This window comes from Oenanthe melanoleuca, chromosome 6, assembly GCF_029582105.1.
Source record: "Oenanthe melanoleuca isolate GR-GAL-2019-014 chromosome 6, OMel1.0, whole genome shotgun sequence".
NCBI lineage: Eukaryota > Metazoa > Chordata > Aves > Passeriformes > Muscicapidae > Oenanthe > Oenanthe melanoleuca.
In genome coordinates this window covers 16,941,978-16,956,889 of record NC_079340.1, presented here as the reverse complement: position 1 = coordinate 16,956,889, position 14,912 = coordinate 16,941,978, and the positions used below count along the sequence as shown (strand labels likewise).

At 40.5% G+C, this 14,912-nt stretch overlaps 1 protein-coding gene across 3 annotated transcripts in view; it reads left to right on the top strand.

The window, feature by feature from the left end:
* Window positions 1–9,243: 9,243 nt before the first annotated feature.
* Window positions 9,244–14,912, top strand: part of MARCHF8 (membrane associated ring-CH-type finger 8) — a 66,459-nt gene continuing 60,790 nt past the window's right edge. For 2 of the 3 annotated variants that reach the window (XM_056494662.1, XM_056494661.1), the window contains exon 1: window positions 9,257–9,419. In XM_056494662.1, the coding sequence (XP_056350637.1) occupies window positions 9,324–9,419 (96 nt within the window). In that variant the 5' untranslated portion in view covers window positions 9,257–9,323. Of the gene's footprint in view, window positions 9,420–14,912 lie in introns of all 3 variants that reach the window. The other variant, XM_056494663.1, reaches the window with a different exon arrangement.

Genomic DNA, 14,912 nt, shown 5'->3' with positions numbered 1-14,912 from the left:
GATGAGAAATAGTATGTTTGTCTGCCTAGCAGCTTTCTCAATCGGCAGTTTTTGGTGACAATGCAGGTGTGAAACTGAAAGGGTGACTCAGACATGTAGTGCTGTTATTGTTTACTGTAGCACTTCATTCTGTGCTCTTGGTTGTGCCATGTACATTGCCATGGTAAGGAACAATACCATCCCACAAAAGCTGTCTTGTGTGGCTGGAACAGCCTGGGGGTAGGAAGTGGAAGTACTGTTATCCCTTCATTGCACAGAAGTGGCTAAACCAAGAAGAACTCCAATGATTTGCCTTCTTGAACCACAGCCAGTGAGCACAGCTCTGTATTGGTGATACTTGAAATAAAGGTGGGCAGCAATGTCAGTGGAGCTGTGGACTTCACTCCCCCAGCACGTTGTTCTGCCTGGAGGACAGGTTCTCATGCAGGTCACAATATTGATCCTTTCAACATTGCCCTGTGCACAGGGGATTCTTGGACCTGGCAAATAGACAGAGAAGGAATCAGAATGGAAAAAGATGGAAATGTAAAACCTTTAAGGAAACATACTATGCCTGAGTATATTTCCCAATAAAACGTTCTCGCTGAAGTCTGTTATACTTTAATGACTCATGGTATTTCCCTGTATTTAAAATGCATTTAGAATTTTTAAATTTGGGGGATAGTAAATGACTTCTGGTAGTGAGTTTGGCATCAGAAATCAGGTTACTTTAAAATATGGCAATTTATGGTTGAAATCAAACTCAGTGTTTTGCAAATTAGCAGAAAAATCAGGTACAGGACACTTGGTACATCGCTCTTTTTACTCTACACTTGAATTTCTGAAGACCCTGGTTTTAGGCTCTCCAGTTGCTTTGGGCAAGTCCTAAAGAATGTGGTTTGTAGGTTTTTCTTCAGAGTTTAAAGGTTTGTCATAGTGATGCAGAAATCTAGATTTTCTTAAGGCTTCCACAACAAAAACGTGTTGTAACTTAAACCTATAAATAAAGAGTTACCTGACATTTAACTCATAAATCATTCAAAGGAAATACATTCTTGTCTGCATGGTTTCGGAAATTTTTTACTCACCCAAAGACAAGGGAATGATTTCACATTACTTCAAAACACAGAATCATAATCAATGTATTCTTTTTACTCTGCCTTAAGAGGAATGTTTTGCCTGGTAGCAGTTAAACAATAGTGAAGAATGTTCATTAGGTGCCTGTTGTTCGTAAATGGCTTCTGCAATTGTGAGTCTCTAATGTAATGGAAAATAAGTGATGTAGCACAGAATTGTCCTAAAAATGCATTTTTGTTATCTGTGTACAATATAGAATATGAGCCATGTCCCCACTGAACAATGGTGAGATTGTTCTGCTTCATCACTGTCTTGCATTGTAAATATTTACACTGTTTGAGAAACCCAGGCTTTTGTTGTCTTCAATGTAAATGTATGCATTTTAAATTAATCTTTATTAATTTTGAAGATAAAAATATAGAACAATTTTTCTTTGGATTTCAGAACTGATTTAGAGTTTTGTGAACCCCAAAAGGATTATAATAGAGAATGGGAAGTGATCATAAACTATCTATAGGTGTTGCATTGTATTATGTGGACTTGTATACTTGACTAGAAATTTACTTACAAGTAATTGGTGCTATTCCCTCTCTGCTCTAGACATGTGTTAGTATGTCTCTTCTTCCATTGGATTATAATCTTCATTACATTTTCTTTTAAAAAATAAGAATTATCACATGAAACACTTTGCCAAATCATAATGATCATGTGGGCTTTTTTCCAATAGATTTGGAGTTTTTCTGGGGTATTACCTTGTCCTTGACATCGCTTGCTGTCTTTCAGAGGCATATCATGTTTTGTGGATTTTTGCTCTACATGAGTATTGTATTCAGTAGCTGTACTGTGATCCTTCTGTGCTGATTGTAGGATGCTCTGCAATTGCAGTTGACCAGCTGAAGCAGTCTTGGTGGACCTGTCCCAAACCTGCTTCACACTGTGATGGAATCCATGTAGGGTACTGCTGTGCATTACTTTTGGATATGCAGTGAAGAAGGAAAGGCAGCTTTTCTCAAAAACTGTAGGAAGGGGTGTAATACTGTGGCAGTTCTTCTGTGATAATGAGTATTATAACAAAGCAAGTCTTCATCCCTATATTTTATTAATCTTTTATTATTTTGTTATATCTTTTTAGAAAAATTTAAAGTTGTGTGATTAAGACATCCTAATTTTTGATCTGCAGGGTGGCTTCAGTGCCAAATTGGAGGGAAGAATGCCTCTTCTGGAGAGGGGCATTAATTTCTCAGGAAGCCAGTCTCATGCTGGAAGTTGATGGGATCATGGCTAAAAGTGATAAGGCAAGCCCCAAACAGGCTGTGATGTAATGTCCTGCTTGCAGCAAAGCTGTAAAGACTCACAGCTTGCTGTGAGAGTGATTCATGTGCTAGGCTTGCTCTGCTCAGAAGCACGTCAGGACAGGAAGTTGTCTTTAATGTGAAGGGGTGAGGAGAAATGGTGATTACTGAAGCAGAAGAGTGAATGCCACCCCCTTATGCAAATAGATTTGGGAATTCAGCAGAGCAGGTAGAGGAACTTGCTGGCTGAGAAGAAAACAGGAGCCCTGGCTCTTACCTCTCCCTAGCCTCCACCATAAGGACTTTCCAATGCAGAGAATGAAACTCTTGCTTTACTTCTTTTTCTTTTTGCTTGTTGTAGACTGTCACGGGGATTATTGCTGCTGTTATTATGGTCTATTTCATCAAAAGATATACAAAGGGATTTGCTTAAAAGTGTCTGTGAACCAGCAGACCACTGATACTAAAGAAGTTTTGCATTTGTAGCAGGAGCTTACTGCCCCAGGTGTGTGTGGAACACCTGGTGCTTTGTTTTTTCCACAGGACATCAGGAATGATCAGTGATGCTTCTGATGCAGATAAATTGCTATTAGTAGCAGAAGCAGACAAAAGTAATTTCTTTGTTAGAGGACTGTAATGACTGTACTATTGTGCTGTTGTAACAGAGGGAATTAACATTTGTTTTCCTGAATGCTACCAAGCTAGTTTGTAATTGCATTTATCAGCTGATTTGATATGAAGGGAACAGTTTTTAAGGAACTTTTTTTTCAGAGGTCCAGGTCATGGTCAGCTTCCATTGAAATCATGGGAAGGAGTTGCTAAGAACTCTGGGACTGTTATTTACTGGGACTGTAGTTTACATACTTGCTTGTCTAGCTGTATTACATTAGTAAAATAATCATGTTCTTATTTTGAGAGGAGTTAGCAGAGCTGGCAGATACTTCTGTTTCACTGTGGGTTATGTGTAGTTCTACAGATATATATTCCTGTATATTGAGAAGCTTTCAAAGTGAAGATGGGGAACTTGCAGAAGAATCTCTTGTCCCCTTTCTGAGCCTTTCTTTTGATTTCAGCTACTCAATAATGTGATTTAAAAATATATTCAAACTTCAAGCCTTGAAGCTGATTTGTTTTGGGACATTAGCAGGTGGAGGAAAGGAGGAACTGAAATAATAAAGGGAGAAGTTACAGCTAAGCTAGTAAACAGTGCAAGATATATAGGCAGACTCAGAGCTGTAAATAGCAATAATCCAGAATTATATCTGCCTGGTCTGAATACAAGGGCTCTTTTCAGGGTTAGTACAACATTAGTAGTGAAATGTGAAAGGTACTGCAGCAAAGGAAGTGTTAGTTCCTCTCCCTTAAGCTCTCTTGATTAGATTTGTTTGTCAAGTTAATAAATGCATATGAAATGCATGAAGCTTGATAACATCTCTTAAATAATGCTGTTAACAAAGTACTGATTGAGCTACAGTAAACTAAAATGAAATGCAGATGCAGGATCCTCTTTTTGAAAATGCACATCTGTCATCTCTAGAAGAGGATTACGTAAGATACATTAGTAGGGGAAGAGTCTGAGCAAGCTCAAAATTAAATAAATAAAAGCTTCAAACTGGAGCCAACACAAGCTGATAGGATTGGAAATACTTGCAAATATGGAAAATGTGGTGTACAGATAGTAGACATAAGCTATATCCATCTGAAATGTCCAAGTAGCTAGGAAAAGTTAAGATGCACACAGGAATTTGCTGAAGGCATTGGAGGAGTGCTTATGTTACCTTCAGAATAACGACAAAAACACAAAACCAAAGGAGTTTTTTAAATGGAGCTTTGAGATTTCACATCAAGACCTCCAGCAGAAAAACAGTTTCCAAATCTGAATTAATAGATTATTTCAAGCCTTATTATGAGAAAGCAAGCCAGTTGATGAAGATGTTACACCATCTAGCAGCAGTCAAATTTCTCCAGGAAGTTTCCATTCCTTTTTGGGTTGGTCAGGTTTTGTGCTGCGTAGAGGGGAGGTTTCAGAAGACCAGACTGCATGGCAGCGATCCAGAGTCTCAGAGCAGAATTTTCAGCCTGCATCTGGAAGGTGCCCTGCAGTCTACAGATTAATCTGGCAGGATTGTCACAGTGGATGGTACTCCAGTGTCTGCGTTGTGTGGACATCAGGGATCTGTTGCTTTATTTTTAACCCATGCGCCCTGCAACAGATTGTCAAAGCAGTGACATAGGTGTTGCTGCTCACCATCACTATTGAGGACTAGGGCAGCTGAAGGGAAGGGTAAGAAACCTTGGGACAGGCCAGGACAACTCACAGGTGAAACCTTTCCAATTCCCTTCTGTTAGTGACTATCATCTTCCTTCTGCCATGGGTTGCACGGCATATCTTTCATGCATATAAAGACACATTATTTTAATCCAGAACAGCTATTGTACTTTAAACAGGAAAGCAACTGACTCATTTGACTGCTGTAGTTTTTTCCCTTCTGAGTAATACAAAGCATTTGTACTCGCCTTCATGGATGCTCAGGATGCATTTCTTTAGGTAATGCCTGTGTACGTCTGCAGCCAGTGCCACTGCAGCTCCAGAACTTCTGTTGAAGTTTTCCAGCATACCCTGTTTAGCACGGGAATATGGTGGACTTTGTGAAGTACAAATGACCTAATAGAAATGATCTAATAGAATCCCAGCTGTTCAGATAGCATGTTTATAGACTCTGCTAGGTACCAAACCACAGACAGGAAATCATGATTTGTGCTTACTTGCCCCATTCCAGCTATGAATCTTTGGCAGAGAGTAGTTTAGCCTTTATTTTTGAACATGTAATGGGCAGAGGGCTGCAGTAGGTGGCAGGTGAGGGAGGACTTCCATCTGTGTTCTTCCAGTGACACTTGACACTCCAGCAGTCCAGCCAGTTACAGATCACTTGGTTCATCTCCTATTCTTGCTGTCATTTGGGAAACTGCGATCTTGACTGGGTGGATGATTACAGTGGGAATTCAAGTGGTTTCCACCTGCTTCTGTTATACTGAGGTTTCCTGTTGTTGTTGTCCCTTCTGGTTGTTGAGGAATAAATCAGTGCAGGTTCACAAGATCAGATTGAGCTCTGGGTGGGAGCCTGAGACAAGAGGCCATGGACTGCCAACCTCTTGGGCAACAACGGGCATGAAGATGAGTGGTGCCAGTGAGGTGGGTGAATGGTCACTGGGAGACACAGCAGGAGCAGGGGACTCAGGAGGCAGAGTGAGATTTGTATGCAGGTAGGCTGTCATGGGATAAAAGCCCAGGGGCCCTTTGTTGGGATAGAGGCACCAGCTCAGGCTGTTTCTGTGCTACTGCCCTGTGAATAAATGGTTCTCTGGAAGAAGACATCTGAGACACTGCTGTGGGAAGCTTGGGGTCCCACCAGTAAGGAAATCTGGTCTGAAATCTGGTGTGAGTGGGATGTGCAGGGAGTCAGGCAGGGATCTCGTGGGCTCACAGGGGCCACCTGCTTTGAAAGGGCTTCAGTCCCAGCTCTGAAAGAGTGTCTGGTGTTGGGTGTGACTGCCAGAGAACCACATGGATGGTCAGACTGGAAGGTTTCCTTAACACCAAGTACTTCATGCTGATGACCCAGAAGAACCTAATTTTCTGCTTCTGTCAGAGGTACTGTTCAGGGGAATGCCCCAGACACCAGGCCCAAGTCATGTGCCTGCTTTTCCTTCCTTTGGTACTTCTCAACTACCTTGAGAGACTCTGTCCTGTTTTCTCTGATCTGGCTGATTTTGCTGCAGCTTTGTGGTTCTAGCAATGTAATGAGGACCCAGGTGGTGTGGTTCCAAGTGTCTGCAGGCCTCTTTAGTTACTGTTTTGACTGTCCTGCAGATAGCAAAACTGGACTGTCTGAGTGAGTGAAATCTCAGCTTCACTGAGCTAAGATAGTCTGGGGGCTCTGCAGCCAGGATTTTGACCTGCTTTGTCTTTTGAAAAGGTGTTTGTTTCTAAAGACTCTCTGCAATGGCAGTATGGCTGGAATCCATCTTTTAGGAACCAGTGTGGCTATAGATAAGAGTACCAGCTGAGCTTCAAGCTGTCTTCCGTCTTGGCATTCCCATGTGCCCCAGCCAGCTTTGCAGGAAGTTATGAACCAAATAAAACACAGTGAAGGAGGAAGCTGAGCCCTTACCTGCCACCTCCTGGGCAAGTGTACTCTGCTGTTGGGTGGAGATGCTGTAGTAATGAATTCTCATTTTGCATGAAGTATGGCCTAAACGTCTAACATCTAGAATCCTGAAGAGAAGGGACTACCTAGGAGCAATTTCCTTGCTTTAGCACTTCTTCCTTTTTGGCAAGCCCCCAGTTTGATGTGCATCAAGTTTGGATCTCACTTTGCAGGTGCCCAACTCCTCAGCTTTGAATCAGGCGGGATGTGGAACTAATTTAGCTGTGAAATGTCCTGTGGAACTTGTCATAACTCGCCTTGAGTTGGCTTTGAGTGGCATTGCTTCTCTGGCATCCTTGTTGTCTGTACTCAGTACTGCAGATGGTCTGTTCATTCACATAACTTTATCCTTTAATTAGCACTCTGGAGCTGTAGTGCTTTAGGTTGATACAGACAGAATTTGAGTTGTGTGCATTATTAGGGACCCAGCAGATTGGGGATGCATCAGGGTGGCATCTGGGTTTAGTTTACAGCTTTCCCTAAGCTACCCTTGAACAAAGGCAGCTTTATTAGAGCGTCTGCCAGGCTTCTTTACTAGAGGAGGGCTGTTTCACATCACCTTTGAATATGCAGTTGGATTATATCTGCTGTTTGAGCTCTTTCAAAGAATTCTAACACATGCTGTCCTTGAAGTACCTGTAAAAAAACTGGTTTGACTTGTTTGCCATCATCAGAGAGGGTTAGCTGTGTTTTCCAATAATTTTCCTTGTTCTCTTTAAAGTCATAACGTGTCCTTGCCTGCAAACCCAGAACCCTTTTTGAAGGGGGGACACAGAGCAGCCTCTTTTGCTTTTGTTCTGTTAGCACTGGCAATAGCACAGAACTTAAATAATTTCATTGAAGCTTAATGTTTTCTGGATTTCCTTTCTCTAGTTTTCTTGGGAAAATACCTTCCCTTGTTGATTGTGGTTTGATAATCCCATCTCAGCCCATGTTTGTTTATATTCCCTCTGGCTTGGCTCTTTTAGAGGATGTAACTAAGCAGGTGTAGGGAGGATCTGAGGAGGTTCGGTGTTTTCTCTTTAAGCTGAGATTCAATAATGCTGGTAAATCTCATGTTTCCGTTTGTCCTCCAGTAAGGAAGCATCCTTGTTGCAAGTTTATGCATACTGATATATTTTACTTTTAAAGTAAGTGATGCCGCAGAGTTACAGAGGCGTTGCCCTTAAGGCTCTCCTGCGTGCTCTGTGATGCTCTGTCCTGGCCTCTGTGGCAGGAACACAAATCCTGCCCACGTGTCAGTAAAGCTTTGAACTTGGCTCCAACAGGCAGACAGCATCCTGCAGCAGAGGAAGCGTGTGATTGGGATGCAGCAGGCTTTGCAGGCATATTTGGTTTTGTTCATGATTTGCTCTATGACCTTTTGATAATTCTTTCCCCCTCTGTGAAAAGAGGGTAGTGAACTATCATTTTCTATATAAAGTGATTTGGAACTTGAATTTTTTTTTTTTTCCTATTGTTTAATCAAAAACAGTCAAAATAATTGATCCTGTTTCCATTTTACACAACTTCAGTATTCCTGTGGAGTCCAGTGGAAATAGGCCAAGCTTTGTAGGCTTTTGATTCCACTAAGGATGCTGAATGGTCTGGTTCTATCTTCAAAACTTCCAATTAAATGTTAAATAAAAAATGTGTGCAGCATAAGTTAAGGGTATGCAGTGCTAAACTATGCTTCCAAATTATTAAGCAGCATAATACATAGGGGATTTATCTAATCTCTGTTTTTGGCTTTTTCAGATTCAAAACCACCCAAACAAAAAATGGGTATGTTATGGAAACAGAAGAACAGTGCATCATTCAGTTGCCCTGTTTAACATAGCCCCTGCTGTGTTAATTCCCTTCTAATCTCTTCTTTAAACACAACTGATTGTGTCTCATTTGTGGCAAGTCACATTCCAGATAAACACTCCATGATATTACACGTTTCAAAAAGCTTTTTATTTAATGTAACTTCACTAATCTAATAAAAGATATGGTTAATTATGCCTGCCTTTCAGATTAGCATTGCCAATTTTGGCTAATTTATGTCTATCACTATCTTTCCTATGTGTAATGCTTCCCTTTTACATGAGTAAAAGAAGGATAAAGTATAGTCCATCCAGTGAATTCACAATCCCTAGTGAGGGATTTTGATTATATTAATCTCTAATAGTCTTAGGAAGGGAACAGCTCATGTGATACATCTTTCAACTGACAATGGTACAGGTTTATATGAATGACAAGAGCCAAATGAGGGCTATTGCCTGTTTTGAACCAAAGCTACAGCATTCACTTAGTTTTAGGATGACTCCTGAGGCAGTTTGATCCATTATGGGGGGTTGGCAGTTTAGAAGACTTACCTGTATGAGCTTTGTTCTCTGCACCTCCAGGTAGCACGCTCAACTTGAAAAGTTGTTCTTCTCTTTCTCTATATCCAAGGAAACTCAAGCATGATCCCTGCCCTCTAGCTCTGCTCTCAGAATTCTTCCAGAACTGGTTGAGAATATATTTGTTCATTTTACATTAATTGTGCTCTGACCCGTCTAGTTAAAATTCTTTAAAATTTCTGTGTCTCTTCTTACCCAGCAAGTGCACCAAAATCCAGATAAAATAAGACACATGTCTTGGTCCAGTGGTGGCATAAATTTGTTTTAGAAATTATTTCATTTTAAGCTACTTTAACATCATCTAATATTTTTATTTTTTAGTTGCAAGTTACAATGGCACGGAATGAGCACTGCATTCAAGCCTCCTTCCTGTAAATGATAGGACCAAACAAGGCGGTGTGATGAACATGCCACTGCATCAAATCTCTGTCATTCCAGCTCAGGATGTTACCTCTTCCAGAGTCTCCAGGAGCAAGACCAAAGAAAAAGAGGAACAGGTACTGTCAAATATGCTTGATTTTCACAGGAAGTTATCTAAGTATAAATGATAGGGGTTACCAAATCAGACCTGGTTCTGTTCCAAAGCCCCAATTCCTTGCATTACTGCTGCTTTTAGTGAGGACGAATGCTATCAAATTATCTTCTTATTCTTGTGTTTGCTATTTTAAAGCAGCTGGCTGCAAAATTCTAGAGATTGTTGTTGAATAACTTCTGCAAAATGCAAGCTACAGCCATCTGTTTTGCATAAGAATTCAAGGCAGATAGGGATTTGCATGATGGCTCTAATAGACGATTTTTGTAGAAGCTGTTAGAGGTGTATTTAAAGAAAAAAATATATGGAATGTGGACCCCTACATGTAGCCATGCATCCTGTTTTCATTTGCTCTTGGTAGCATGTAGTAGCTCTGTGTTTCAAAGTGACTAGAACATCCCAAGGAAGGCTGTATACACCCATATGTATACATACTGTACTGCTTTATAGAACGTGATTTGTATTCTTAATTTGGGAGCATGTGTGTGAGTGGAATCAATCTAAGGTCTTGCTGTGGTGCTGATGCAATAATATCTGTAGTATCTACTGATTATAAGTCCAGTAAAATTCAATCAATACTCTACTTAACAGTTTGTAATAGCATGTGAAGAATGTCTACCTTATTTATCTGGGCTGTGTCTGATCCAGCCCAAAAACCTTAATGTGCATCGTGCTTTAGTGTATACTGCACTGCATTGATCTTATATTATCTGTCAGTTCCACAGAAACCTCTTTGTGGTTTTTTAGCTTTAACATAAAATGACATCAGGAGAACATTCACATTATGGTACAACTGCAGGACTTGCTTTGTGGACTGCTCAGCAGTGGTTAACTCTGAGGAGACCTAGAGTGATGTTGATTACAAATGGGATGTAGCTTTTATATAAGGGACTAGAAAGGCACTGTCATGTTACAGAAAGAGATTCACCAACACTAGCTTAGAGTAAGGAAAAAGAGTTATTTCTGATGTGTTGGGATAATGTTCCCTGACTCCCTGTCTCTCCTGACAGCTGTCCAGATTGCACCTATCCAAGTCACCAGGAGAAATAAACTGTCCTAATACTGGCTTATTTGAGTCTTTTCCTTGGTAACATCTTAAAACGGATTCTAGCCCTTCAGATTCTTAAACCAGTAATTAATTAGGCTGGCACACTGCTGCCTTTGGTTGCCAGGACTGGGCAAGAAGTTACTATCGCAGAGGAGATGCTCTAAATCCATAAAGCACCTTGTCTCAGGAGTCTTCTGAAATCTGTCACATAGTTACTGTCTGGGCAGCTCTCAGGGTAGAGGGCTCTGCTGTTTCCTCCCTCTGGTGCTCTCCCATATTATAGCTGTATGTGCTGAGAGTCAAACAGTCCTTTGTCAAATGTAGGGCAGTTCTATGAATTTACTGCCCTGCTCTGGGATGGTGGAGATTAGGAGGCAGATCAGAAAAACTTCTGCCTCTAACCATGCAGTGGGCCCAGAAGTGAGAGTCCCAACTCTCCTTCTAAACACATTTTTCATTTCCAACACAGTGACTTCAGTGTTAACAAATATTCCCTGTGTTTCCTTCATGATAACTAGTTGAAATGATAACTAGTTGAAATATTTATTACTGTTCCCCTTGCTGGGTTGCTGTTACATTTTCAAGCCTTAGCTCATTAGAAACAGAACAGAATCCTTGTTTAAATACTTGCAGTATTAAAGAGGAAGTGGGACCATGCAAGCAATAGATTAGGCCAAATTGGAAACACTTTTGTGTTTCCCAAGTCTTGTCCTTCCTGTCTCCATCAGCATACTCAGTCATCCCCAGGTGTCCTGCATTCTGCCAAAACTACACCTGGAGCAGCTGGAGTGCTCCTGTGTACAAGCCTGGCTCTTACACTCCCTTCTATTGCTCCTGCTACTGGTGTTAGCTTTACTGCTGGATCTTACAATGAGCTGGAGGGCAATCAAGTTATTAATGTACTGACTTTGACCAATCCAATTAAATTTTTGTATTGCATCAGTTAGGATGTTCAAGGATACTTTATAGTCAGAGTCCCTGTTCACTCTTGGATGCAGTCAAGACCTGCTGGGCAAGAATGAGTTTTGCTCATACTTAAAGAATATAGTAAAGGGGAGGTGGGATGCAAGAGGAAAATAATTTCTTGATTATCCTTGCCATATTTTTAATCAGATTTTAGTTTCAAAATGCCTGTTTTCTGTTGAGATAGCAGCTCCAAGATAAAGAGCAGCGGTGCAGCTGAACATGATCCTGTGTTGGGCAAATCTGCTGAGCAGTTGCAGGTAGTTATTGTGCCCTAGGTAATATCTACTGTACAAGAGATTGATACTAGGTAAAACTGAGAAGGTTTTTCAGTACAAAGTCAGTGTAACTTCAATTATGTACTTTCATATTTCAGTTGCATAAGTTCCCATGAGACAATATAGGTCACAGTTATTTCTTTATATTGTGGTTGGCCTAGACACAGTTCTTATGTCTGCAAAAACATAAAATAGTTTTTGAGAAAAATGTCCAACATTTCACAGATTGATTCAAGTACCATGGTTTTCTTACCTTACCTTTATCATGTAATAAGAATAGTAAATTTCTCACTTTTTCTGTGCAGGAACAATAAGCAACTCAAACAAATGTACAATGTGGTCTTAAAATATTTTGAGTTGTACAAAGCTACTTGACAATCTGAACAAAATCAAACCAACAAGCCACAATCAAAACCAATAGCACTGTTTCACAGATAAATACATAGGTTTGCTTTGTAGACCAAGTGCATTCCAAGTGGGCACTTTATAGTTTGAGCAGACTCATATACATATCTCTCCTATTTATTAGCAAGCTGTGGCTAAAGCCAAGGTGAATAGACTGTCATCTAGAAGATTAAATTTTGTCTTGCTTTCTTTGTTGCTATTTCAAACCAGACCTTTGGTTGTTGATTTGTTGCTGGTGCCTACTTCCTGCATTATAAGAAGTCCTTTGGAGTCAAGAAGCACAGCAGCAGAAAATGAAGGACCAAGGTGCCTAGACAGAGAATTTCCATCAGTCTCTGAAAAATCAGTGTTTTTCCTGTTCGCCAGAGCTTTCTGAACTTGCTTTATATTCTGCTATCTTTTGTGATTATGGATGTGCTTAGTTATCCAGATTTGTAGTAGAGCTGCAGAGGAAGACCTCTCAATCTGAACAGTACAGATCTCTTACTATTTCTTTTCTTCTATGCTTCTGGTCAAGATGTAGCTCTTGTATTTCAGGTTAAGGCTTGGTTTTATTCTAGTTTTTCTTGCTACAAGAGGAAGTTTTCTGGAGTACTGATTTGTGGCTAAGTGAAGAACAGCAAGGAATCCTTACCACCTGTATCATTACAGTCCAGTTTCTCATACTGAGTGATGTATAATACCTAGGCATGCTTCATGGCAGATTAAGTTGTAGACTCAATACCTGAGGAAGACTGTGGCAAAAATCCAATTGAATTTGAAAAAGTTTTGAGGAAAGGCTTTTTCCTACCTTTCCTGGTGTGTGTCCTCAGTGATATGTATGCATAAAGGAGCCTGGTAGATTCAGATTAGTGTAACTTTCAACATTTAAAATAGTTGAAATCTGAGGTTAGCAGCAGTTTTTCATGAAACTTTGTCCATTTCCCCAGTAAAACAAGGAAGGTCATAAAGGGATTAATACTCTTGCATTCAACTCAGATGAACTGATAGCTTTAAGGGCTATTAATAACCATCATTAGCTTCTTACCCTTCTCTAGGAATAGCTTCATGCTTACCTGATTTAAGGGAGAGTCAATCTATTGTGTGTGAGAAGCCACAACCCCCCCCTTCTCTGTTTGGTGAGCAGTGTGCTGGCAGCAGTGTTTCCTAATGCATGCAAAAGCAAACAGCTTTCAGGATTTGATGGGAAACAAGGAAATGATGCTGGCATGTGATTGAGGTGTTGTTCTGGGTTTGTTATGTTACAGCATTGTCTTCCTGAGGGCTTTCTGCCTTCCTCACCAAAGCAGACTGTTATCTACTACAAGTTGTTTGTGTTACTGCAGAGTGTGAAGCTCCCTCAGCAATATTTTTTCACTGTTCTTTTAAAAATGTGCACTAACCGTGGCCTCCTGGGCTGTGATCTCTGCAGATCCCATAAGCAGATCAGGGATGGGTGGGATCAGTGATCAAATGAGAGATCATGAGATGTTGGTGCAAGTAATTTTTGGGTACAGTACTGTTTCTTCTCAAGAGTCTCAACCTGGTAATCAATACTGAGTTGTCATCAAAGATCACACAGTATTTATCACAGATGCAGATCAATCTTGTAGTCATATTTAAACTTGCTGGTTCCAGTTCATCAGCTGAAACTCCCTTCTGCTCACTTCTCTTGTTTTCTAAGTGCTGTGTTGTATTACTGGCTGCTACATGCTCAGGAGAGATGCTGTGATTGTCCCTGACATCTCCAGGTACTTCTCAAAGCTGTCATCTGGAAGATACTGAGTGCCTAATTTGTCTGGATGAAATTACATGAGAGAAGCACATTGTGATGCATCTTCATAAAGTTCTTCTACCTTTGTAATGATCTCTGTAACAGGAAAGGCACTATGGCCTGTTGATTCAAATCAGCTACATCGAACTGGAAAAGCAGGACTTGGGGGAGAAAAGCAATTGATGCATTTGCAGGAGTTTGTAGTCATAGACCAGTATTGTCAAGGTAAAGATGTGTGCTTTATGTTGTTGAATCTAGAATGACACTTTGAGAGCTCTTTTTAAGGTATGGAAGCACTCTAACGTTTTCTGTTCACTTTTTGGACTTTGAACTGTGAATGAGGTCTCTGAGTGGCTGAATTTGGTCCAAATACTCAGGCTTTGTAGGGCTCTGTGTTTTTGGTTTGCTTGCCCATTAAACTAAATCATCCATTAAGCAGCCAGGCTCTAAATCCTTTGAGAATTTTACCCCCCTTTTTTTTTTTGTACTGCAATTTGTGTGTTTGTGTAGGTATGTCATATATTAACACAGGGCTTGCATTTTTCCTTTCTGAAGTTTGCTTTGTAGAGAGTTTGCTTTGTCTAACTATGGAAGGATTTTTGTCTGAGTATTCTTTATCTCTTCTGTGAGAAGCAGAATGTACTTCTTGTAGGCATGGGCTCAGAGTGGGTGAGAATGGACCTTACCTGAAAATTCAAATCTTGGTTTTTACTTGGTGTGTTTTTCAGTGGATCATTTCTCAGAAAAAAGTTACACTTTCCACTCTTCCTGCCCCTTGCCAGCTTAAGGGCTTTCTTCTACTATTCCACATGTTCCTGGCAAGAGCATGACTTACCTTGCCTTTGGTGTGTATCTGGAAAACGAGAAGTACATAGAGTGCAGCCAGGTCTGAATTAAGACAGGTCTATAGTGTGGGATTTGTTTTTGTCTTACCACCCTGCTAGATGGTATTGGGCAAATCCTTTAGGTTCTTGTGCTATTCTGACTCCCATCTGTGAAAGAGGGCTCGCC